Source organism: Dromiciops gliroides, chromosome 4 (assembly GCF_019393635.1).
Source record: "Dromiciops gliroides isolate mDroGli1 chromosome 4, mDroGli1.pri, whole genome shotgun sequence".
NCBI classification, from domain to species: Eukaryota; Metazoa; Chordata; class Mammalia; order Microbiotheria; family Microbiotheriidae; genus Dromiciops; species Dromiciops gliroides.
Window position 1 is genome coordinate 197,925,566 of NC_057864.1, and position 24,835 is coordinate 197,950,400.

Sequence of the window (24,835 nt, forward strand, 5' to 3'; positions counted from 1 at the left end):
ACCGTACTCCTACGAGGCCCAGCTTCAGACTCTTAGAAGGGGGAGGGACAGTCCAGAGGGAGGGATCCAGATAGGAGGAAGAAGAAAGGGACCTGGGGGCCCAACCTCTATACCCCTGCATGGAGGAAACCCAGTAAGACTCTATGACTTCCTTTTCCTCTCTCTCCCCGCCTCCCTCTCACCAAATACATCCCAGCCTCACCCCACTGGGGGTGGCTGTACCCTGAGCCTGTTTTGCACAACCCAGTGTTACTGGCCGGTCTCCCTTATCAGGAGAAGAGAAGAACTATCCACCATGGCACCCCCCTCTCTCAGTCCTCTCGCCGTCTTTCCTCTCTTGCGCCAGGCCATCAAGATACAGGCGTCCGAAGGCCAAAGGTCTTGTGCTGGATGCCCTCCCACAAACTAACAACGAGGAATGAAAAACTGGGGGGGGCAGAGGGCTAGGCAGGGGCAGGAGGGAGGTGGGGCTTGTCCCGTGGGACTGGACTAGATGCTGTGCTCAGATGTGGGTGATGCCCTGATATCAAATCTCCATTAGCTGGCTCCACCCCCATGGCTCCGGTGGAGGACCCAAGGTCAGGGGGGTGAGAAGGGAGTGGGAGGAAGAGAAGGTCGGTCTGTAGTCCTTGGTTCCCATCCCTCCCTGCCCCCACCCCCAGGCTCTGGGAAGTGGTACTGGGGTAACTGATGAGTTCTCTTCCAAGGTGATGGCCCCTGGAGCTTTTTCTGAGACTCCTTTGTAAGAAAAGTTGAGAAAGAAGGGCAGTGTTGGAGTTGAGTTCTGCTCATGTGTTTTCTCATGCCTAGAATCCTAATTCCCTTAACTCGTGGCTAGAAGGGGGCCCTACACTTCTGAGGCTGGACCAAGCAAAACCTGAGTAAATAGCCAGAGACTACAACCCCCTTCCATACTAGAAAGCTCCCCAGTTCCTTCCACCACCTTAGCTCCTAAGAGTGGGCAGACACTGAGGGGCTTGAACTGGCTCATTCCCTCCCTCAGGACATCCATCTCCCTAACCTCCTCCCACCTAAGCTCCCGACAACTCCCAAGGCTCACACTATCCTCTGAAGGAGGCCTCACACTTCCGTTGCTGATGTGTTCATAGGGGAGTATTTGAGGTTAGATAAGCAGTGTGGTTTCCTCTAGGGGTAGGCTGGTGGGGGAGTGAGGGTGGGGGGTGGAGAAAGGAGAACCAGCAGAGCAAAGCAGACATATATCTCTAGCTTCTAAAGAGTGGAGCTGAGGGCAGGCACCCCCCGAAGCCCAATGGACCCTCACAGTGAGCCTCTTGAAGGCCTCGGGCATGGCCAGGACAGTGAAGAGGTAGCTGGGCTCCTCTGCCCTGACCTAGGCTTTGGCCCCTTCCTGGGAGGGAGGAGATGGTGCCACTCAGGGAGGGGGGAGGAAGAAAACTCAACAGTTGTGTTGGCGGGTGAGTAGCACTAGGACCTCACACTCCCTCCTTTGTAAGATTTTCGCAGCTGCTGCCTGGCAGGCTGTAGCCTGGACCCAACCATATTCTCAGGGTGTATGGGGAGGTGCCGACATCCTTTGGATAGCACTGGGTGGACCCTGTCTAAATCCTTGTGATCTAGCTCTTGCCCTAGCACAACAGCTCACATGGTGGCTCTTCCTCTCCTTGACCTTCCCTAGATGAAAACCCCAGCTCTTCACTTCTCCCTCAGAGGAGGTAAGAGCCAGCATTTGAGACAAAGAATAGGAGCCCCTGAGGGGAGCCCCCGCGTGCCTGGAGGTCCTTCTAAGGCCAGGGGGTAGAGATCTGGGGAAAGCCCCTTTGGGGGGGCTTGGCCCTGGGTTCCTAAGGGGTGCCCAGTGCCTGCTCTGGGCAATGGCATCAAGGATGGGTCGGAGGGGCTAAGTTGAAAGTAATGTTCTGGGGAAAAAAAAGAAAGAAAGTAATGTTCTGGACTAGTTGGATTGGGAACCCCAGGAATCATATGGGGGGGACCCAGAGACCGAGCCATGCCAGGAGTATCTGAACTAGAGTTACTTGGGCACTTATAGCAGGCTCTGCTTTATGAGGAAGCTCTATATACCGTCCTGCACCGACTTGGCCAACCGGAGCCCAATCATGTAGCTGATGCTGCTGAGCTGCTGAGCTATCTCCAGGAGGTGAGACATAAGACCCATTGTCGTTCCTTCCTTCTTTCCTGGCTTCTCCCTCCAACTTTGCCCCTGCCCCCATTCCCAACCCCCCCCACCCCCACCCCAGCCCCAGCCTTGGAACTTGTACATCATGTCATAGTATCATCAAGTGATACAGACTCAAGGCCCTTCTTCCTCCTAGTCTCCTAATTCCCCAGTGGCTAATCCTCTGCCCCCATCCTCCTTCTCCTCCTCCTCCTCTCCCTCTCTTCCTCTCCCCTGGACTGTCTGTTGGGTCAAACACCACCTTCCCCTGACTCCCTAGGCCTTTCACATGCAGCCTGAGGTACATCAACAGCTACTCCAAAAAGTTCAGGATCTTGAGGTAAGGGGGTGGGAGAGGTGAAGCTTCTGGGGAGCCTGGGGGTGAAAGTTGGGTGGCTCCAGTCATTTCCTGGTCTCAGCACCTCCCCCTTGTGTTCCCTTCTTCCAGAAGCCCTTGTTTTGCCTGAAGGTGACAGTAAAGCAGGCCAAAGGCATTCTTGGAAAGGATGTCAGTGGTGAGTCGAGAAGCAGGGCGTTTTCCCATTCACTTCTGTGGCATCTAGGGTCATCTCCAAATGGGATGGAGGGGGATTCTGTCCAAGCCCTTCTCCCAAAAGGGTCTGCAATCTCAAACCAAGAAAGTTACCTCTGCTTCTCCTTCCCAGTTGCCAGGCCTCTATACTCTTAGTTTCTATCTCTTGCTTCTTTTTGGCCCTCTTGGGTTCCCTGATGTCCACCCCTACTGCCCACCCCAGAGAGGGGCAGAAAGACCAGATGTCCCCTCCCTGACTAGATCTCTGTGACTTTAAATTAGGGGGTGAAGTACTGAGCTTAAAGGTTGAGTTTCTCTCCTTTCCTTCCTCCTCCCTCATTCCTCCTTACCTGGTATCAGGGGTACAGTGATCCCTACTGTCCTGCTGGGCATTATTGAGCAGGAGGTGAGCGTGCCAGAGGGCAGCTCAGGGCCAAATCGGCGACGGCAGAAGGCCGTAGTGAAGAACACAATCCCTGAAGACCAGACACACCGGACTCAGGTCCTCAGCCAGACCCTCAGTCCTGTGTGGGATGAGACTTTTTTCCTGTAAGTACCTCTCCCCTCCTTCCCAAATTTCCATGTTTGCCCCCATCCTGGCATACCCCTAGCTGGGGGCCCCATTTCTCCCCTCACCTTATTATTTATTGGGTGGGATGAAAGCAGCAGGGAGCTATACTTCAGAGGTAGCTGTATGTACTCTACCAAGCTAGTCTGACAGCAATTATGCATAGTCCTCCAAGGGGATTAGTATTGTTTTTTAATCTTTTTTTTTTTTTTTGCTGAGGCAGTTGGGGTTAAGTGACTTGCCCAGGGTCACACAGCTAGTAAGTGTCAAGTGTCTGAGGCTGGATTTGAACTCAGGTCCTCCTGAATCCAGGGCCAGTGCTCTATCCACTGCACCACCTAGCTGCCCTGGGGATTAGTATTGTACTGAATGTTCAGAGTACAGGGAGAACCTAATTTATCCTGCCCTCAGGAAGCTTAAAGTCTTACATGCACAATAAATATTCAGACACCGCAACATGGATGCCAAGTACCTTAATGAGGGTAGGGGTGTGGCTCTTATCGAGGTGCCATGTGTGAAAGTTGTAGAAGTAGAGATAGGTTCTACATAAGGAAAAACTTCCTGATGTGAAGTAGGAGATCTCAGGAGGTAGTGGGTCAATCCTTATTGGAGCCCTTCAAGCAAAGTCTGCATTGTTGGGGATGATGCAGAGAGGAGTCTTGGGTGCTGCCCACTGGACAGATGACCTCTGAGATCCCTTTAGGCTGAAAGCCTACGATTCTGGGTCGCCAAGTTAGAGGATGGGTTGGGTGAATCCAGGAAGGCTTCCCATAGGAGATAGGCTTGAGCCTCAGTTTTAGAAGAAGGGAAGGAGTTACAGCTTAGGCAAAGACTCAGCAGTGGGAGAAAGAGAAGAGGGTTTTGGAATGGGCGAGAAGATAGTTTGGTTTGTTTTATTTTGTTTTCTCAGAAAAAAAAAAGGTATGAACTAGAGGAGAGATAGAGAGCAGAGCAGACAGGCAGAATGGGGGCTATCAGCCCACCTCCCCTTCAGCCACAACACCACCCTCTCTGTCTCACAGGGAATTTGAGGATATCACCACTGCCTGTTTCCATTTGGACATGTGGTACGTATGTGAGGACTGAGAGCCACCATGTTCCCGTGCTTGCAAACGGAGGATCAATCTGCTACCAGATACTGATTTGGAAGGGAACTCAGAGGTCATCTAATTCAACCCATAGTTGGCCAAGAATTCCTTCCATGACATGACTGACAAATTGGCGTCTTCGTTGTTGTTTAGTTCAGTCGTTTTTCAGTTGTGTTGGACACTTGGTGACCCCATTTGGGGTTTTCTTGGCAAAGAGACTAGAGTGGTTTGCTATTTCCTTCTCCAGCTCATTTTACAGATGAGGGAACTGAGGCAAACAGGGTTAAGTGACTTGCCCAAGGTCACCCAGCTAGTGTCTGAGGCCAGATTAGAACTCAGGAAAGAAATCTTCTGACTCTAGGCCCCTCGCTCTATACCTTTGCCACCTAACTGCCCCAAATTGGCAATCTAGCCATTTTTAAAAAAATCCTGTTTCCGGGGCAGCTAGGTGGGCACAGTGGATAGAGCACCAGCCCTGGATTCAGGAGGACCTGAGTTCAAATCCGGCCTCAGACACTTAATACTTACTAGCTGTGTGACCCTGGGCAAGTCACTTAACCCCAATTGCCTCACCAAAAAAAAAAAAAATCCTGTTTTCTGTTCAAGGACTTTCCTAAACTCCGCCTCACTCCTTCCAGGATTGTTACAAACCTTACACCCCTTCACATAGTCTTCAGTCCAGGTACACTGCTTGCTTGTTTCCTCCCCACCAAGACAATCCATTTCCCTACTCTGGGCATTTCCCCTGGCTGTCCCCCATGCCTGCAACTTTCTCCCTCTTCATCTCTGCTTCCAGGCTTCCCTGGTTTCCTGCAAGTCCCAGCTAAAATCTCAGCTTCTATGAGAAGCCTTCCCTGATTTCCCCTTAATTCTAGGGCCTTCCTTTTATTTTTTTTTAGGCATTTTCTTTTTGAGGCAATCAGGGTTAAGTGACTTGTCCAGGGTCACACAGCTAGTTAAGTGTCTGAGGCTGGATTTGAATTCGGATCTTCCTGACTCCAAGGCCAGTGCTTTATCCACTGTGCCACCTAACTGCCCCTCTAGGATCTTCCCTTTGTTGATTATTTCCAATTTATCCTGCATATATCCTGGTTGTACATACAGTTATCCCTTCTGCATCAAGGGTGTTAGGGATGCATGCCCCCCCCCTCAAATCTGAAAAATCTGCATAAAAGTTTTTGGCCCTCCCCTCGTACCAGAAAAAAAAAGTCTGAATTATTATGGCACTAAAAGATAAAATATATTGATTAATATTATATAATATTATACATATATTTATTCATTTCTGAGTTTCTAAACTTTTTCTGTGTGGCCTTCCATCAGCAGCTTCTGCAAAACTCCCTCCAAATTCCCATTTTATTTCTTGTGCTGACCCATCGAAACCAACAATGTGGAAAGTTGTGATGAGGAAGGGATAACTGCACTTGTTTGCATGTTGTCTCCCATTAGACTGTGAGTGCCTTAAGAGCTAAAATTGTCTTTTAACCTTTCTCTCTTAGTACAGTGCCTGGAATATAATAGGTGCTTAATAAATGCTTATCAACCAGTTGAAGATTCTATGAAGGGAAACCCCCTCCCCCAGAAGGTAGTCCATTCCACTTTAGAAAACTCTGATTGGGGTGGCTAGGTGGCGCAGTGGATAAAGCACCGGCCCCTGGATTCAGGAGTACCTGAGTTCAAATCCGGCCTCAGACACTAACATTTACTAGATGTGTGACCCTGGGCAAGTCACTTAACCCCAATTGCCTCACTAAAAAAAAAAAAAAAGAAAACTCTGATTGTCGGGAAGACTTTCCTCAAATCAAGACAAAAATCTTCCTCTGCAGCTTTTGTCCTAATTCTGCTTTGGACATCACCAGGACAAGACCAATTCCTCTTCTCCAGGAATGACTGTCTGGTAATTGAAGATAGGAATCATGTGAGAGGCAGCCTGGCTTTGTGGATAGTGGTCTTAGCTTAGAATGCAGGACGGCCCAGGTTCAAATCCTGCCTCAGGACACTTACTAGCTGTGTGACCTCAGTCAAATCACTTATCCTCTCTGGGCCTCAATTTTTTCATCTGGAAAATAGAGGGGTTGGCCTCAGTGCCCTCCAAGCTTCCTTTCAATTCTAGATCAATGACCTTAATTCTCCCTTGCCCTTTTCTAGATGGTCTCCAACTTCTGCTATGTACAGATTTGAACCCAGTACTTGAGATATGGTTGGAGCAGGGCAGATAACTATCATCTCTAGTCATGGACACTGCCTCTCTCAGTGCAGCCTGAGGTCTCCTTAGCTTTGGAGGCGGCCATGTGTTAATTCCTACTGAGTCACTAAAGTTCCCAGGTCTTTTTTTCACAAGGAATTGTTTAGCCAGCCTTCCCCATTTAGGACTCATGAGGTTGTTTTCAAACTCAAATGTAGGACTTCATCTCTACTTCTAAACTTTAATCTTTGCAGATGCAGACTACTATTTGGATCCATTGGGGTCTTTCTGAATCCTGACCCTCTCATTGAATGTTGGGCCTACCCCTCGCAGTTTTATGGCATCTGCAAATAAAGATGTGCTTTTTTTTTTTTAGGCAGTTGGGGTTAAGTGACTTGCCCAGGGTCACATAGCTAGTAAGTGTTAGGTGTTTGAGGCCAGATTTGAACTCAGGTCCTCCTGACTCCAGGGCCAGTGCTCTATCCACTGCGCCACCTAGCTGCCCCTAAAGATGGGCTTTTTAGGAGAGGCCTCTCTCTGTCCCCACACCCCTCATCTCAACATAGCCAAGGTCCTTCCCACCTCTAACTCCATTGATTACATGATCTCCCTCTCTCCATAAGGGATGCAGACCAGGTGGAGTCTGTGAGGCAGAAGTTGGGGGAGCTGACAGATTTGCATGGCCTCCGGAGGTGAGGACCCCATGATATGTGAGAGGGAGAAAAGCCAAGGTGCATGGGCTTGGGGAATAGGAGCAGAGGCCTTTCCAGGGGGGACTGCCCACTCTTATCCTGGCACTGGGCTCAGCTAAGGACCTTTGAAGTGGCCATGCTTGGGGTATCAGAACCCAGACTGAATGCCACCTCACTCCCATCTGGGCCTTCCTGGCCTGGCCTACCCAGCTCCTCCCTCACTGGGCCCCCTCTCTGACTTAGGATCTTCAAGGAAGCACGGAAGGGACAAGGGTCAGGATGACTTCTTGGGGAATGTGTCCTGAGGCTGCAGGTGAGGCAGAAAAGGGAGATGGATGGGGAGACAGGGAAGAAGGGACTTCTGGGTCAGAGTAGCCCCGGCTCTAGCCTGAAGGGTGGAGAAGATGCTGATACTTGAGGATGGGTGTGGGTAGCTAGTGGGCACCAGGGGAGATTCCCTCAGTGACTCCACTTCCTTGAGAGGCTCAGAGACTCGGTCACCTATCTGTCCTATTCACCCGTACTTACATCCATGCCCCCTTTCTCCACATGTCTATCTTTGGGTCACCTGCACCAGGTATCCATGCCAGGGCATTCCTTAGTGCTAAGGGATAGGACGCGTGCTTCATGTTCTTAGCATTCCTATGCCTGTGTACTGTGTAGTTGTCAGTATTTACACTGGTCCATATATTCCTGTGTCCAACCTGTAGAGTCATAAGTAGAGTGGGACAACTGGGGTTTTGTCCTAGGGGCATTGATATCCACAGATATAATCTTCTTCCCTAAGTCAATTCTCTAGCCAGTTATCCCAGAGCCACTCCTTTCCTGGGGCCCATCTACCCCCATTGCCATGTTCCCTGCCTACTACTGTCCCTCACTTCCCCTGACCCCAACTGAATTTACCTTGGACACTAGAATTCTGTTAGCCATTTAACCATTTATGTTTTTTTTCCTGTTCATCTGTGTGCCCTTGTACAGGACCTGCGCTGCCGGGAGGATCAGTGGTACCCTCTGGAACCACGGACAGAGACTTATCCAGATCGAGGGCAGTGCCACCTGCAATTTCTGCTCATTCATAAGCGGGTAAGTGGGACAGAAGGTCAGAGGTCAGAGTTTGTTGGAACTGGACACAACATCTCTCTTCCTTTCTCTCTCTGGTGACTCACCTACAATGACCCAGTGGGGGATAAGAGCTTGGGGGAAGTGCCCAGGCCCGTGGGGCAATCCTCCCCTCAGATGTCCATGGCCCGCTCTCTATTGTAGCGCGCCACCACTGCCAGCCGTACCCATCCCAGCTATACTGTGCATCGCCACCTCCTTCAGCAGTTGGTCTCTCATGAGGTCACTCAACACCAGGTACCCATGTAAGGGAAGAGGGAGGTTGTGAGGGGCAGGGGAGGGAACCGGGAAGCTGGGGCAATCCCAGAACATCTTTGTCTTCTACCAAACATTCCCTGAGCAGCCTCAGAACAGGGTAGCTCACACGTCCCTAAATATGAAGCACCCTCCTCCGTCTTACTTTACAGGCTGGTAGCACTTCCTGGGATGGCGAGCTGAGCCCCCAGGCCTCTACCATTCTCTTCCTCCATGCCACACAGAAAGACCTATCTGAATTCCACCAGTCTATGGCGTGAGTATCCCAAGAGGGCTGTTCTCCAGTGCTGTAGAATCCCAGGCACCAGTGCCTAGAACCTAAAGGAAGGCATTGCCCCTTTGTGCCCTCTGTGCCTGTAGCTTTTGGGGCTAGGCTGGAGATTTGGGCAAGAGGGCAGGGGACATCAGTGGAGACCAGCAAATCTAAGGACCAGTGCCCAGCCTTCTGCAAGGCTGATGCTGTCCATACCCGATGCAGGCAGTGGCTGGCTTATAGCCGACTCTACCAGAGCCTGGAGTTCCCAGGGAGCTGCCTGCTGCACCCCATCACCGCCATCGAGTATCAGTGGATACAGGGAAGGCTGAAACCAGAGCAGGTAGGACTCACGAGGTGGGAGGGAAGGAAGGAATATTGAGAAGACAAGGATCCCTTTATAGTCACATGAAAGAGGAGGTACTTGGGCTCCCCAGAATTATGTCATATGCTGGTCTCCCTCACTCCCTTGGATTAACTATCTTGCCACCCCACCCTCTACAGCGGGAAGAATTGGCTGCCTCTTTCAATTCCCTACTGACCTATGGACTCTCCTTGATCCGGAGGTTCCGATCTATATTCCCCCTCTCAGCCTCTGGCTCTCCAGCTCGTTTGCAGTCCCTCCTCAGGTAAGATGCCTCCCCATCTTTCTTCTTTCCATCCTGGTCTCCGGGGCCTAAAGCCCTATCTGTTTCCCCAGATTTGGAGTGGGCAAGGGGATTCTCTTCTTGGGGTGATGACAGAGGTGGTGGATGGAAAAGGAGAATGAGTTAGATTGGGGGGGTCTTCTAAGTTGGGGAGAGAGGTAAGGGCTTGAAACACCAGTATTGTGCATAAAGATCTGGATTAAGGGCCAGGTAGTAGGATGAACCATTTGGGCATAGGGGTGGATGGGCATTTTGGACATAGGTCCTTTTCTTTCCCACCCCCAGGGTCCTGATACAAATGTGTAAGATGAAGGCATTTGGGGAGCTGTGCCCTAATGGGGCACCCTTGTCTTCTCTGGTGACTGAGGTGCTACGGGTATGTCTCTTACCCTGATGGTGAGGGTGGGATGCTCGTGGCTATCCAGTCACTGGCCACTGGCCATGCTCCTACTTGGGTGGGCTGATCCCTTTGACCCAAGAGGTATTAGGGCCCTCCTTCCAACTGCCAGCTTTCCCAGACTGCCCTTAGCACTTTGCTTCTTTCTCTGGTGGGCTCCAGGGCTTGGTTTCCCAGGCTCCTGAGTCAGATACTGATGGATCTACCCTCCCACAGAAAGGCACCCTCGAGTGGTTTCATCTGAAGCAGCAGCACCATCAACCCATGGTCCAGGTGAAAGGCAGGGATGGGGTGAGAAGTTTGGGAAGGATAGATTGGAATCAAGAGCTTTTGGGTCTTTTCCCCATTCTTGATTTACTTATTTTTCTTCTCTCAACCCATATTCCCTTCTAGGACATGCAAGAAATGTGTAAGGCCATATTGAGCTTGGTTCTAGATGTCAGTGGGGATCTGCATCAGTGTCAGAGAACCTGGAACAAAATCTTCAACAAGTGAGAGACAGCCAGAGAGGGACCTTGGGGACTGGGCTGAGAGAGCAGGGTTGGGGGCCTAGCTTCAGGGGACTTGAGCTGAGGGAGACAGAGGGAGAGAAAGGGGTACCTGGGCTGAAGAGATTGGGAGCTGGGGGCCTGGGCTAGAAGAATTGGAGCTAGAAGATGGGAGTCTGGACTGTGAACTGAGACGTAGAAGCTCAAAACCTGGAGGTCCAGTGTGGATCCGAGGATAGGGATATAGGAGACAGCACCATTGTTAGGGTGTGCAGGGATTTGACTTAGGGCCCCAAAACTTAGAGAGCCTATGACATTTCCCCAGCAGCCACAGTCCAATTGAGTTGGTATTATGCTGGCCCAATTCTGTTCCTCCCCTCCACATGCCACCTCGACCCTACAGCCACTGCTTCCCAGAAAGTTCCTGGCAGACTCCCAGTCTCCTCATGAAAACCAGTATTTCTATCTTTTCCTCTCACCCCACCTAGGGCAGTGCCTTGGAATCCAACTCCACCCTTCCCTCCAGCCTGCCATGAATTTGTCTTTAAAAATCGATTTGAGTGTGAATTTCATGCTGCTCTCCCTCCTTCCCTTTCCCTACTCTCCCATATTTTGCAAAGGTTACCCATGTACCTAAAATTGCTAGTTATGGTCCTGTGAGGAGCCCAAGTGTGAGGGAAGTAGGAAGGACTGATCTTAGAACCCAGCCTTGGGGCAGGGGGAAGAGCATTAGGTAAGTGCACCCATTCTAACTTTCTCCTCCTCTAATTCCTTCTCTCTAGCACACTGAAGATAGATCTTTTCTCCATGGCTTTCTTGGAGCTGCAGAAGCTTGTGAGCCCCCTTCTTCCTTTCTCCCTTTTCCCTTCCCTATGCTAAGCATTTTATAAACATCTCATTGGATCCTGGGAGGTAGTTGCTATTTTCATCCCCATTTTATGGTTGAGGAAACTGAGGCAAACAGAGGTTAGGTGACTTGCCCACGGTCACACAGCTAGAGAGTCTGAGGTCAGATTGGAACTCAGGTTTTCCTGACTCTGGGTCCAGTGCTCCATCCACTGCATTTCCCAGAGAGTACCACCACCCTGGGATGCTATTGCTGCCTGGCCTAACTCTGTACCAGGGTAGTGTCCATGGGCATTCCTGACCCACAGTTCTTTTTTTCTGCAGGTGGCCCAGCGGGTAAAGGAACACATGGAGATGGTGGGTAGCATCGTGTCCCCAGAGATGGGGGAGAGCTTATTCCAGCTCTATATTAGCCTCAAGGAGCTCTATCAGCTGGTCCCCCCTCCTTCTGAGAGGTACCTGTGTTGAGTGGCAAGAATGGATGTGGGGGGCGGCTAAGTGGTGCAGTGGATAAAGCACCGGCCCTGGATTCAGGAGATCCTGAGTTCAAATCCGGGCTCAGACACTTGACACTTACTGGCTGTGTGACCCTGGGCAAGTCACTTAACCCCCATTGCCCTGCCAAAAAAAAAAAAAAAAAAAAGAATGGATGTAGGGAGGAATGTATTTAGAAGAGGTTACCCTGGGAGAGCAGCTGTCTGGGGAGAGTCAAAGGGAAGCAGGCAGGCAGGCATGAGGGGCTCTAAGGTGCTCAGCTGCCCAGGGTAGCCCCTTCTCATGAGGACATGCATCCACTTGTCACTTTCCCTAGGGATAGTGCCCTGGATCTGGATGGCTTCCACAAATGGTTCATCCCAGCCATCCCTGCCTGGCTGCTGAAGACCTATAGCGTGGCATTGGCTCGGCTACAGCGGGCAGTGCAGATGGACCAGGTAAGGCCTGAGAGTGAGCAGAGGTCACAGAGACACTCGCTGACTTTCCTCCAATGGGGAAAGGTCTAAATGAGACCTAAATGCTTATCCCCTGTTGCCAATGGAGAACTCACAGACATGATTCCCATTTCTCTGCCAAATGTCATACCCATGGGAAATCTGTTGTCAACTGAGGCATCTCTCCTTAGACTCTATTAATAATAATGCCGACAAACATGATTGCACACATATAACCTATATCAGATTGCTTGCCGTCTTGGGGAGAGGAAATGGGAGGGAGGGAGAAAAATTTGGAACTCAAAGTCTTATTAAAATGCATATTGAAATGAATAATAATCATAATCATAATACTGACTCATCTATACAGTAAAGTTTACAAGATGCTTTAAATAGATTATTTATTTTAATCTTCGCAACAACCCTTTGAGGTAGGCGCTACTATGCCCATTTGACAGATAGGGAAACTGAGATTTGGAGAGGTCTGACTAAGGAACCCACATCTAATTATCTGGAGAGGAATTTGAACCCAGGCCTCCCCAACTCTGGGTCCAATATTTCATGCTATCTCCCTTTTTCCCCTTCTTCCTCCTCAAGCTGGTCCCTCTGGGTGAGTTGATCAAGCACAGCACGTCTGCCGTTGATCTGTCCACATGCTTTGCCCAGATTAGCCACACTGCCCGACAGCTAGATTGGCCTGACCCCGAGGTCTCCTTCATGATCACAGTCAAGTTTGTTGAGGTATGTTGTGGGGGAGGGCCTCATGCCATTTTCTCATTGCCCCTGATACCCAAGTATTCCTCTCTACCTTTCCAGTGTTCCTACAACTTATACCCCATCATGTAATCTACAACCCAGTGACACTGGCCTCTTTGCTCTTCAGTCTCCATCTCCTGCCTCTGGGCATTCCTCATCATCTGAAATTTCTCCTTTCTCATTTTTTCTTTATTTTGAGGGGTAATGAGGGTTAAGTGACTTGCCCAGAGTCACACAGATAGTAAGTGTCTGAGGTCAGATTTGAACTCAGGTCCTCCTGAATCCAGGACAAGTGCTTTATCCACTGTACCACCTAGCTGCCCTGATACCCAAGTATTCCTGACTCTCCCTTCTCTTCCACATTTCCCTGTGAGTATTCTCTTCAATACCTTCACTCAGGAAACAAATCCTCAGGGATTATTCTACCCCTCATAACATTTCATCACTGCTCTTCCTCCCAAACATCCTCACTCTGTCACAAAGTCTCAAGTCTTCAACATCCTCTTGTGCCCCTTGGAATCCCTCCTCATAGGGATGTACCATGTTTCTTTATTCCCTTTTCCTTCCCCGATGACTGTGATCCATTCCCAGGATACCTGTAGGCTGGCTCTGGTGTACTGTAGCCTAATCAAAGCTCGAGCCAAGGAACTCTCTGTCAACCAGAAGGACCAAGGACAGGCGGCTAATATGGTGAGAACCTTTTATTGATGGGGTGCTGGTGGTGAAATATATGGTAGCTAAGGAAGGGTGGCTTGGGGTGTCTAGGGGAGGAGGCAAGTGGAGGAATACCTGACTTGCATGATGAGTTTGTTTTGGGGCAATGTCATGGAGCAGGGGCAGGGGCAGGGCAGGGGGTGATGGGCAGTGCCTTGGAATAAACTGAGTCAAAGCCTTGCCCTAGCTGTGCGTAGTGGTAAATAACATGGAACAGCTTCGGGTGGTGGTACTGAAGCTCCCGACCCAACTGGCATGGAAGGACCTAGAACAGTGGGCAAGGACCATCTTAGAGCCCGAACAGCTGCAGCATACACTACATGCCCAGCTACAGGGTGCCCTGGCTGGGCTGGACCATGAGATCCGAAGTGGTGTTCGAACCCTGGCTGAGCAGGTACCTACCGCATCCATTCACCCTGACATGGCCCCTTTGAACTTTCCCTTGCTCTTGATCTCATTTGGACCATGATCCTCAACCTGATTTAGTTACCTCATCCTTTATGACTCCTAACATGTCCTTGCCCTGTCTGGATCTCAGCCAACAACTCTGTCCCACCTATGCCCTGTCCCCTCACCGACTTCCTGATCTCTCTGTGGTTGGCAGTTGGAGGCTGGCATTTCTAGACACATCCAGAAAATTGTGGGCACCAGAGAAACCACTTTGCCTGAAGATGTGAGTGAGCCCCTTGGGTTAGGGGGCCTTTAGGGGAGTGTGGGGGGCATTGACTAGAGTCTTTACAGCTATGAGAGTTTCAAAGAATCATAGAATTGAAAACTAGAGGACCTTAGAGATCTACTCCACCCCATCTTCATTGTACAAGAATGGAAACTGAGGTCCAGAGAGATTTAAATAACTTGCCATGGGACAGCTAGGTGGCCTAGCCCTGGAATCAGGGGGGTCAGAGTTAAAATCTGGTTTTAGACACTAGCTGTGTGACCCTGGGTAAGTCACTTAACCCCATTGCCTCAATAAACAAAACCAAACCAAAAAAACAACCAAACTTGCCCAAGATCATCTAATAGCTGAGACCAGACTAAAACTCAGGTTTTGGTAGTTTTTTTTTTTTACTCCAAAGCTAGTATGCGCAATAATTTTTTTTTTTTTTAGTGAGGCAATAGGGGTTAAGTGACTTGCCCAGGGTCACACAGTAAGTGTTAAGTGTCTGAGGCCGGATTTGAACTCAGGTACTCCTGACTCCAGGGCCAGTGCTCTATCCACTGCGCCATCTAGCTGCCCCTGCTCAATAATCTTACATAGGTTGTTGGGGCAAGGGTAAATCACTTTCCCTCCCTAGGTCTCAGTCTTTCCTTCTATCAAATGAGAGAGTTGGCCTTAATGACCTCTGAGGTCTTGTTTAGCTGATATTTCTGTGGTTGAGAGTAAGGGCCAGGCTGGGCTGGTGGGTCAGGCCAGGGGGTAAATGTCAGCAGGGAGACAACTGTCTTCTTTTTTTCCCCCCTAGGCCATCCTACCTCTGATGAAGTTCTTAGAGTCAGAGCTTCATTACATGAACAGGAATTTGGTGCAGGAAAACTTTAACAGGTTTGGATCCATGCCCCACCAAAACCACAGCAACACAGAATGAGCCTCATTCCTCTCAGACATGACAGCCCTTTAGATACCTGAAGATGTATCTTCTCCCAAGTCTTATCCTCTCCAGATTAAACTTTGCCAGTCCCCTCAGCTCATCCTCCTAGGATGGGGTCTTTGGATCCCTCTCCACCCTGGCTGCCTTCCACGGGCACCAGTTTGTCAATATTCTTCCTGAAATGTGTCCCCCTGTGCCCCCAGCTGACCCAGACAGAAAACCATGGCATCCAATCAATGTCCCTGAGTCTGGATGCTCTGTCTCTATTAATGCAGCTTAAGATGGCATTAGGTTTTTTGTTTTGTTTTGTTTCACTTCCAACTTACTCTTTGGGCTTGTATCAAGCTTTTGGTCAGTGTGTATGTTTTCACATGTATTTCTGCCAAGTCAGGAATCTCCATCCCATATTTATTCAACTGAATTTGGGGACTTTCCATTCACCCCCATCAAATTTCCCCTCATTAGTTTGGTTCCTTGTATCAGCTGTCCCTCCCAACTCTGTCATCTGCAGTATGATTAACTTCATCCAAAGCACTGATAAAAATATTGAGCAAAGCCAGCGCCTTGCTTCCCTTCCCACCCATCCCCAATAATAAACTATTTCCTAAGAGGGACCCCATTCTCAGCCTCACACTTAAAGTAGGTAATGGTTAAAGTGAATAGAGTGGAAAAAAGAAATGAGGTTGGAATTCATTCATTGAAAAGGCAATATTTACTATGTGCCAAGCACTGCTAAGTGCTCTAAGCATGCAATGACAAAAATTAAGCAACCCTGTCCTCAAGGAGCTTATAGTCTACCGAGTGAAACAGACACACAAAACACAAAATTGATACAAAGTAATATAGCAAGGGTGGGGAGGGCACTAGCAGCTCTGGGAATCAGCTCTAGGAAATAGCTCTTGAATTTTGAGGGAAGCAAGGGCTTCTAAGGGGAGGAAGGCACTGAGTATTCCAAGTAAAGCCCTGTTCAAAGGCACTGTTATGTACAGAGAGTAGCAAGTAGGCTAATTTGACTGAAATGAGGTAGAACCTGTGAAGGAGAGTAATGTGCAGCAAGCCTGGAAAGATAGGAGCCAAACTGTGAGGGGCTTTAAATAGTTTGAGTTTGTATTTTATCTCCTAGGCAAGAGGAAGCCACTGGGGTTTCCTGAATGGGGGAGTTACACATCAAGACCTGTGCTTTAGGGAATATCAATCATGTATCTCTATGCAGAGGATGGATTGGAGAGGGGATGGAGGCTGGAAGACCAATTAGGAAGCTATTGCAATAGTCTAGGCAAGAGGCAATATGTATAGACCGGAACTAGGGTGGTAGCCGTGTGACTGGAGAGGAGATAAGGGGGGGGGGGGAGGGGAGCAGCTAGGTGATTCAGTGGATAGAGCACTAGCCCTAAAGTAAGTAAGGAGTTCAAATCCAACCTCAGGCAGTTACTAGCTGTGTGACCCTGGGCAGGTCACTTAACCTTGATTGCCACACAGAGAGAGAGAGAGAGAGAGAGAGACTGATTGATCGTGGTCCTTGGAAACTGACTGGATGTGAGAGATGAAGATAGAGTTGAAAATTACTCTGAGGTTAAGAACCTGGATGACTGGAAAGATGGTAATGCCCTCAACAGAAATAGGGAAATTTGGAAGAGGAAATGTATTTTTGTTTGTTTTTTGGTGAGGCAATTGGGGTTAAGTGACTTGCCCAGGGTCACAGAGCTAGTAATTGTTAAGTGTCTGAGGCTGGATTTGAACTCAGGTCCTCCTGAATCCAGGGCTGGTGCTCAACTCACTGCGCCACCTAGCTGCCCCTGAGGAAATAGGTTTTTAAAAATGAGTTGTTTTGGACATCTGTGTCTCTGTCTCTTGACCTTCTCTGGGTGGCCAGTCTCCTATTGCTGCTCTGGACTCATACCCTCAGCGTGCTCACCCAAACAGCTGCAGCCCAGAGGGGTTCACCCCTTACCTCTCAAAAGCTGAAGACTGCCCTGGAGGTATGAGGGGGGGTAAACAATATTATCATCAATGGGAGGGAACTGGGGGGAAGGGAGGGAGGAAGGAGATTTCCAGGGAGTGATCATTGTTGTCTCAATGCCTAGAACCTAGAGCTCTGTTTTTATGCTGAGGGCTGTGGCCTGTCCCCTGAAGCCCTTCACACACCTTCCTTGCAGGTAAGGACCCGTGGAGGGGTGGAGAGATTAGTGGGGGAGCAGGTATCTGTGTCTATGACTCTGTCTCTGCCTGTGCCCTGCATCTGATTTTACCCCTATTTATGTGCCCTTTACTACTCTGACCCCCATCTGCATCACCCTCTGAGGGTCCCAGCCTCCTGTGTGATTGTGCCTCCTGACTGTGTGCCCCCTGACTCTGCTCTGCTGTTATCTCCATCTCCCTTCTCTCTGACTATGGCCCTCTGACTGTTTCTTTGTCCTCGGGCCCTTTTGCCTCCATTGGTTTTTGTGCCTATGAGATGAGGCGTTAGATGACCTTTAAACTCTCTTCATTTTATGGTCTATTATGACCTCCAGGATCTTCAGAGGAAGCTGGAACTGCAGGCATCCTCCAGTCAGCAACTCATTCAAAGATATTTCAGCAATCGCATTCAGCAACAGGTGAGGCTGATTCTTTTTTTTTGCAGGGCAATGGGGGTTAAGTGACTTGCCCAGGGTCACACAGCTAGTAAGTGTCAAGTGTCTGAGACCAGATTTTAACTCAGGTCTTCCTGAATCCAAGGCCAGTGCTTTATCCACTGTGCCACCTGGCTGCCCCACTAAGGCTGATTCTTTTTGCCTGCTTCAACCTTGCATGGTCTATCCAGGAGCAGTAATGGCTGGTCAGGATGAAGGGTTTTCAAATCTGTCATGAACACATGGTCTTAGGGAGCACATGTGTTCTAGTTTACCTGAAATACCTTCTTCCCCCCCCCCCCCAAGCTCCTGGCACCTCCTTCATCCCTCTCCCAAGGGAGCAGGTTTCTCTAGCTTCCTCTCAGCCACCCCCACCATTCTGTACATGTATTCACATGAACCCCTGGAGTGCCCCATCTTCTTTACCACCTGTCCTGTCCTCTCACCTGCTGCTGTTCATACCCCCTCCCTCCCAAAGGTGGATACCACTTCAGAGGAGTTTGGGGCCATCACCATCAAGGCCTCCTATCGACTCTCAGAACAGAAGCTGCGGATCGAGGTGCTCAGTGCCTCCAACCTGCTACCCCTGGACTCCAACGGTGAGCTGGGAGGCAAAGCCAGGCACAGGGAGGGCAGCGGGTTCCCATGGGCAAAGACAAAGTGACAAAGATTCAGTAAGCACTTCCTATATTCAGAGAAATCTTATAGTGCCTGGAGAAGATACAACATAGTCTTCACTCCAGTAGGAAAATAAGATAAAGATATGTGTCATTATGTCAAGGTCCCATGCCTTCATCAGTATGGAGAGCCCAGCAAAAAAAAGAAATTCAGTAAGGGTAAATGCAAAGTCTTATACTTCACATTGAAAAAAAATCAATTTCATTAGGACAGAATAGATCATGTGATCCATAGATTCAGAGTTGGAAAGGACCTGGGTGGGGTAGTAAGGACATTAGGAATGGTTGCCCTCCCTAAAATCTAACTTCTTCATTTTACAAATGAGGAAACTGCCACCCACAGAGATTATGCTACATGCTCAAGGTCACATAAGTGGTATGTAGCACAGGCAAGATTTGAACTCAGGTCCTTGATGAGATAGCAACTTGTCGAAAAAAGATATGGGGCAGCTAGGTGACTCAGTGGATAAGCCACTGGCCCTGGATTCAGGAGGACCTGAGTTCAAATCCAGCCTCAGACACTTGACACTTACTAGCTGTGTGACCCTGAGCAAGTCACTTAACCCCAATTGCCTCACCAAAAAAAAAGAAAAAATTTAAATATGAGAGTTTTAGTGGACTCTGAGCTCAGAGTCAATAGCATGATGTGTCAGCCAAAAAATTTGAGGTAATCTCAGGCTAGGGTAAAGAAGTCGTTTTGTTGTTTCAGTGGTGACTGACTCTTTGTGACCCTATTTGAGGTTTTCATGGCAAAGATACTGGAGTGGTTTATCACTTCCTTCTCCAGCTCATTTTACAGGCGAATAAACTGAGGCCAACAGAGTTAAGCAACTTGCCCAGGGTCACACAGCTACTAAGTGTCTGAGGTCAAACTGGAACTGACATCCTCCTGACTCTAGGACTGTCCCTCTATCCACTGCACTATCTAGCGGACCAATAAAGAATAGCTTTAGAAGCTTATTCTTAGAGAATAAGGAGGTGTTATCTTTCTGGGCCGCTAGGTGGTGCAGTGCATAGAGTTGGCAGGCCTGGAGTCAGGAGAACTTAAGTTCAAATCCAATTTCAGACACTTTAGTAGCTGTGTGATCCTGAGCAAGTCACTTAACCCTGTTTCCTCAGTTTCCTCATCTGTAAAATGAGCTGGAGAAGGAAATGGAAAACCACTCCAGTATCTTTGCCAAGAAAACCCCAAATGGGGTCACAGAGAGTGGGACACGACTGAAAAATGACTGAACAACACTGTCCTGGTTAGCCCATGGCTGATATACTGTGTTTGGTTCTAGATACCACAGTTTAAGAACATTAATAAGCCGGAGGGCGTCTGGAGACCAGTCAGACTAGATGGGTCTCTCCCAACTATAAAATTCTGTGATTCTGTGACCTCTTCCCCTAATGTGGATTCCAGCCTTTCTAACACTCTTCTAGAATTGTTGTGGGCAAAAACAAACGCACAGACCAAAGCACCCCCTGCAGCCAGCCTGGTGATTAATCTTTCTGAATTTAGCTAAAATGGCCCTTGGACACAGTGCATTGCTGGGCCTTGCCCTGAAGCCTTTGTTTCTGGGTGTAGGGCCACTCCTGAGCTTGGCCTCCACTGGCTGAGTCAGGACCCCTGGGGCCATCATTAGCACAGCCACAGGCTTTGTAGGAGAAACCAACAGTAAATCCTAATACACAATATCCTACCTTTGTATTAGAGAACAAAGCAAAGTGTTAAGTGAAGCCTTAGGATACAAGTCCTTACAGCTCCGAGGGGAAAGTAGAGGGGGAATCTGAGGTGAAGGTGGGGAGGGAGCACAGACAATACAGGCATAGGGAACACGGGAAACAGAAGTGGGGGTTGTTTTATTTTTGGCCGGGGAGGGGTTTCTCCTCCCTGGAGGGCCCAGGGTTTCTGCTCTTTGTGGAAGCCGAGGAGGCACAGTAAGTTCCAGGTGCCCAGCTTTGGACAATGAGGGAAGTCAGCACTGCTCCAGCTGACTGGGAAGAAGGTGAGGGTGGGGGGGAGCGTGCTGGGGGTGGGGGAGCGTAGGGGGGGTTGTCACAGGTTGAGGAAGAGGGCAGAGGTGATCCTTTCCCCATCCCCTGCTTCCTCTCCCAGGCACCAGTGACCCCTTTGTCCAGCTGACCCTGGAGCCACGACATGAGTTTGCAGAGGTGGCCCCTCGGGAGACACAGAAGTTCAAAAAGGAGCTGCACCCCCTCTTTGATGAAGCCTTTGAGTTGTGAGTCCTGGCTGTTCCTTAGCACTTTGTTTTTTTTTGTTTTTATTTTTTTGCTTTTTAGTGAGGCAATTGGGGTGAAGTGATTTGCCCAGGGTCACACAGCTAGTAAGTGTTAAGTGGCTGAGGCCGGATTTGAACTCAGGTCCTCCTGAATCCAGGGCCAGTGCTTTATCCACTGCACCATCTAGCTGCCCCTCTTTAGCACTTTGCAAGCCACCTCGGGAGCTCCCTCCCCAGGCCTAGATCAGCTCTCTAGCCTTCTTGTCCTTCCCTGAACCCAGACCCCCAAGCTGCTTTGAGATCCCTCTACCATTGGCCCCTCCCCCGGGAAACAAGCTCAGAGCTCCTTCTCCCAGATGGCTGGTAAGGAGGGGCCTGGGGGGGCTGAAAGGGGTGCAGGAGTGAAGTCTGTAGTCCTGGGGGGTCCAGTCCATTGCTGAATGAGAAAAAACCTTGAATTCACTGTGGCAGTCTATTGAATAAAGAGAATGGGAAGCTCTGGCTTGCAAAGTCTTGGACATAAAAAGGCTAAGACTTCTGCTAGGCCCCCAACACACATGCACACATACACGCATACACGAATGTGTGTGTACACACACGGTTCCTTTTCGGGCTCTACGTTTCATTTGTATGGAAGAGCTGAAGCCCCAACACTCTGGTCTGTATGAGGGAAGGGAAGGTTTCGGGGGTCATTCACATATTTGCGCCCCTCAGCTTGGTGTCTCCAGAGTCGTGCCGGAAGGAAGGCAATTGCCTCCTGCTCACTGTGCTGGATCATGACAGGCTAGGGACCGATGACCTAGAGGGAGAGGCCTTCCTCCCTCTCAACACCGTCCTGGGGCTCTCTGAGGACAATAATCCTAGCCAGGTGCCTCAGACACGTTTGGCTCTCACCTACCCTGCCTCTAATGGTACGCTATCTGCTGGGGGAAAGGCCTGGGTTTCCTGGGTTGTGGAAGTCTGGGAAAGAGGGATAGGAGGCAGGTCATGAGGAAGTGGGAGGCTATTTGTCCTGCAGGATGGTCAGTACCTCGGCATGGGGCGGTGAGGCCCTGGCAGGGAAATAAGAACAGGAAGCGTTGATTCTCCCAGGTCTCTAACTCCTCCCATTTTTCTATCTTCTTCCCCAGGGGACCTCATCCTGCAGCTGCTGGACATAAGGAAGAGTGATCGGGAAGCTCAAGCTTTTGTTAAACTCCGGAGGCAGCGTGCCAAACAGGCTGAGCGTTTGGGGCAGTAAACTGGCCAGGTCCTGCATGGGCCCAGGAGCTGAGTTAGGCCTAGGATCTTCCCTTCATCTCTTACCAGAGTAGATACTCCTCACCTGCCCAGCCCAGCACCCCTAAGCTCCTGAGTGATTAGGGGTTGACACTGACCCTTGAAGGGTTCAGAATGTCACAGTAGAAGTCCACTGTCGTAATGACTAGAAGGGGTATGTATGTGTAGAATGAACCCCCTGGGGATCCCGCCAAACCATTATGCCTCCACCTCCTCCTGGTTTTTTCCACTTAGGTCCTTAAGAGGAATGGGCAACAACTGTCCTCCTCTCCAGTTCAGAGACATTCTTCAAAACCGGGAAAACACTCCGAGGTAGAAACGGGGAAGGGAGAGACAAGAGTCTATACTAGATGCTTATCCTTTCTCACAGGAAAAAAAATGTTCTGGTTGAACTTTGTTCCAACAGTCATGGTCAGAGTCGGGGGACTTCAGGGACCATCAAATCCAAGCCCTTGTTTTTTTTTGTTTTTTCAGGGCAATGGGGGTTAAGTGACCTGCCCAGGGTCACACAGCTAGTAAGTGTCAAGCATCTGAGGCCGGATTTGAACCCGGGTACTCCTGAATCCAAGGCCAGTGCTTTATCCACTGCGCCACCTAGCTGCCCCCCAAGCCCTTATTGAGAAGAAAACTGAGGCCCACAAAAGGGGTGACTTGCCCATAGTAAACGGCAGAGGCAGAGCAATAATAATTCAACTCCGCGCCCAGTGGGTGAGCCTCCTCCTACCTGCTTAGCCCCCGGAGTACAGGAGACAGAGCCCTCATCAGGTTCCCTGGCTCTTTGCTCCCTTGTGCCTCGTGGCTCTGGAACGGGGGTTGACAGTTGGAGGGAGTAGGATGCTGCTTTGGTGACACACCTGGGTCTAACCCTCGGCAGCAGACCAGGGAAAAGATGGCTGGGAGCTGAGCCCTATCTTCTGGGCTCGGGGAATAGACAAGACTCTGGTTGTGATGAGCTACTGGGGACTCCTGTTCTCAAAGTTCCTGGAGCCTAGATCGAGAGTCAGAAGAGTGAAAGGAACTTGGGATCTGATTGACAGGTCATCAACTTAAGGAGTCAAAAGCTCCGCCTTCCCTGCCCCTGCATTGATTTTTCTTTCTTAGCCGAAACAATAAAAATACGTTGTTCTCCTAGAAAATCCACTGTGCTCTCTGCAGGGGGACCCCGTGGCTACAGTTGGGCTCAGGTCACATGCTAAAGAGCCTGGGCTGGCCCCCACCTACCCAACTGCAAAGCTATTCTCTCCCCACTGCTGTGGTGTGAAGTGGCGATGGGGGTGGAGAAGAGAGGAGTTCTGTAGTCTTATTGTCCTTGTTTCTGGAACTGTGATCATTTGCTTTGAGGGGGAAAAGCATCTTTACCAGGTTATTTCATAGAAATATCTGTCTCTTACTGCTCTAGGATCTCTAGATGTGCTTAGGGATATCTGAGTTTGTAAGCATGGGCTTGAATTTGTAATCATTGGGTTTGAAGCTATGTGTTCAAGATAAGCAGAGCAGTGCCCCAATACCCACCCAGGTGTCTCTCAGCAGAGCTGCACCTCAGATAATCCAAGGTTAGGGCCTTTGCCACAAGAAGGGAGCCCATATCAGATCTAGAAGAGTCCTCTTAGCCTAGATTGGGTTATTGGTCTGAAAGGTGTGTGTGTGTGTGTGTGTGTGTGTGTGTGTGTATAGTTGGTAGGAGAGGGAAAAGCATGTCCCTTGCTCTGAATTAGCTGGAGCCCACCCCGTGGAGTGCTGAACCTGTGTCCAGGATACTGCTGAACATAAGTGGCTCAAAGCTGAAGTGTTGTTGGTTGTGCCAGGGATTGGCCACTAAGCCAGAAATAACCCACTTGGTAGACCTTAAAGGAAGCGACTTCACTCTCTGAGACTCTTCCTATTTGCCAATTTGGTGAAGACTCTTTAAGCTTCTTGGGGTTAGAGGCAGCATGTCCATTTTTTCTTTACCCCAGCAATATGGTGGCTGAAAGCAGATTGCAGAGAACACTTGTCTTCTCTGGGTGAGTCTGAAGCTTGGTCTTGGGATGCCTCTTTAGCTTTTTTTTTTTTTTTGGTGAGGCAATTGGGGTTAAGTGACTTGCCTAGGGTCACACAGCTAGTACATGTCAAGTGTCTGAAGTCATATTTGAACCCAGGTCCTCCTGACTCCAGGGCCAGTGCTCTATCCACTGTGCCACCTAGCTGCCCCTTTAGCTTCATTTCTTTGCTGAATAGATAATTAAGCAGCAATGTTGAGTTGAACATTCCCATCCTTGAAGGCAAATATGTGTTTTGAGAATTTGGGAGCTCTTGGGTCCGCAGCTGTTGGCAGCTGCATGTTGGTAGAATTCCCTAGCAAATGTTCTAGGACTTTTTTGGAGAATGGTTGTTACTTCAATAGCCTAGCCTAGGGCCTGACTTGCCAGAAGGCAGAGATCTAGAGGGATTCATTTGGGCAACCCAGAGTTGTGAAGAAGCAAAGCCATTTCAGCAGTCACATGAATGCTTCATGCTTTGGGTATCAACCTCCAAGGAGAGTTCAACAGTAGATAGTTATTACTGCTGCTTAAGTCTTTGTTAATGAGCACTTGTGAATCTCTTGTGTTAAGTCTACCCTTTGTGTGGAGAAATAACTAGCTTTCCCATACCTGCTTCACTCTGTACACCAAGTTCTGTCCTACTCTCCCCTTCTGGGAGGATATGAACCAAACCTAAACTTTAAGTAATTTTCTGAGTTGAGAGAATAAAGCACCAGAGAGTATGAGAAAGAACCTAACCCTTTTTTTTAGAAGCCAGGCTCCCTCAAGACTAATACATGGATCCTCATGCATGGGTCCAGAGTTGAGAG

General features: G+C 49.4%; 1 protein-coding gene across 1 annotated transcript; it reads left to right on the forward strand.

The window, feature by feature from the left end:
- Positions 1-2,444: 2,444 nt before the first annotated feature.
- Positions 2,445-23,117, forward strand: UNC13D (unc-13 homolog D). The gene is given in 30 exon segments (XM_044003293.1): positions 2,445-2,495; positions 2,604-2,663; positions 3,048-3,068; positions 3,070-3,236; positions 4,278-4,322; positions 7,152-7,220; positions 7,464-7,533; positions 8,199-8,303; positions 8,484-8,576; positions 8,747-8,850; positions 9,073-9,190; positions 9,352-9,476; positions 9,780-9,870; positions 10,108-10,182; positions 10,285-10,382; positions 11,162-11,213; positions 11,550-11,680; positions 12,037-12,157; positions 12,752-12,895; positions 13,502-13,600; positions 13,812-14,018; positions 14,229-14,297; positions 15,088-15,167; positions 17,087-17,192; positions 17,298-17,369; positions 17,727-17,810; positions 18,304-18,424; positions 20,604-20,727; positions 21,442-21,638; positions 21,858-23,117. Coding segments are annotated over 30 exon segments (3,009 nt in total). The 3' UTR covers positions 21,968-23,117.
- Positions 23,118-24,835: the final 1,718 nt, after the last annotated feature.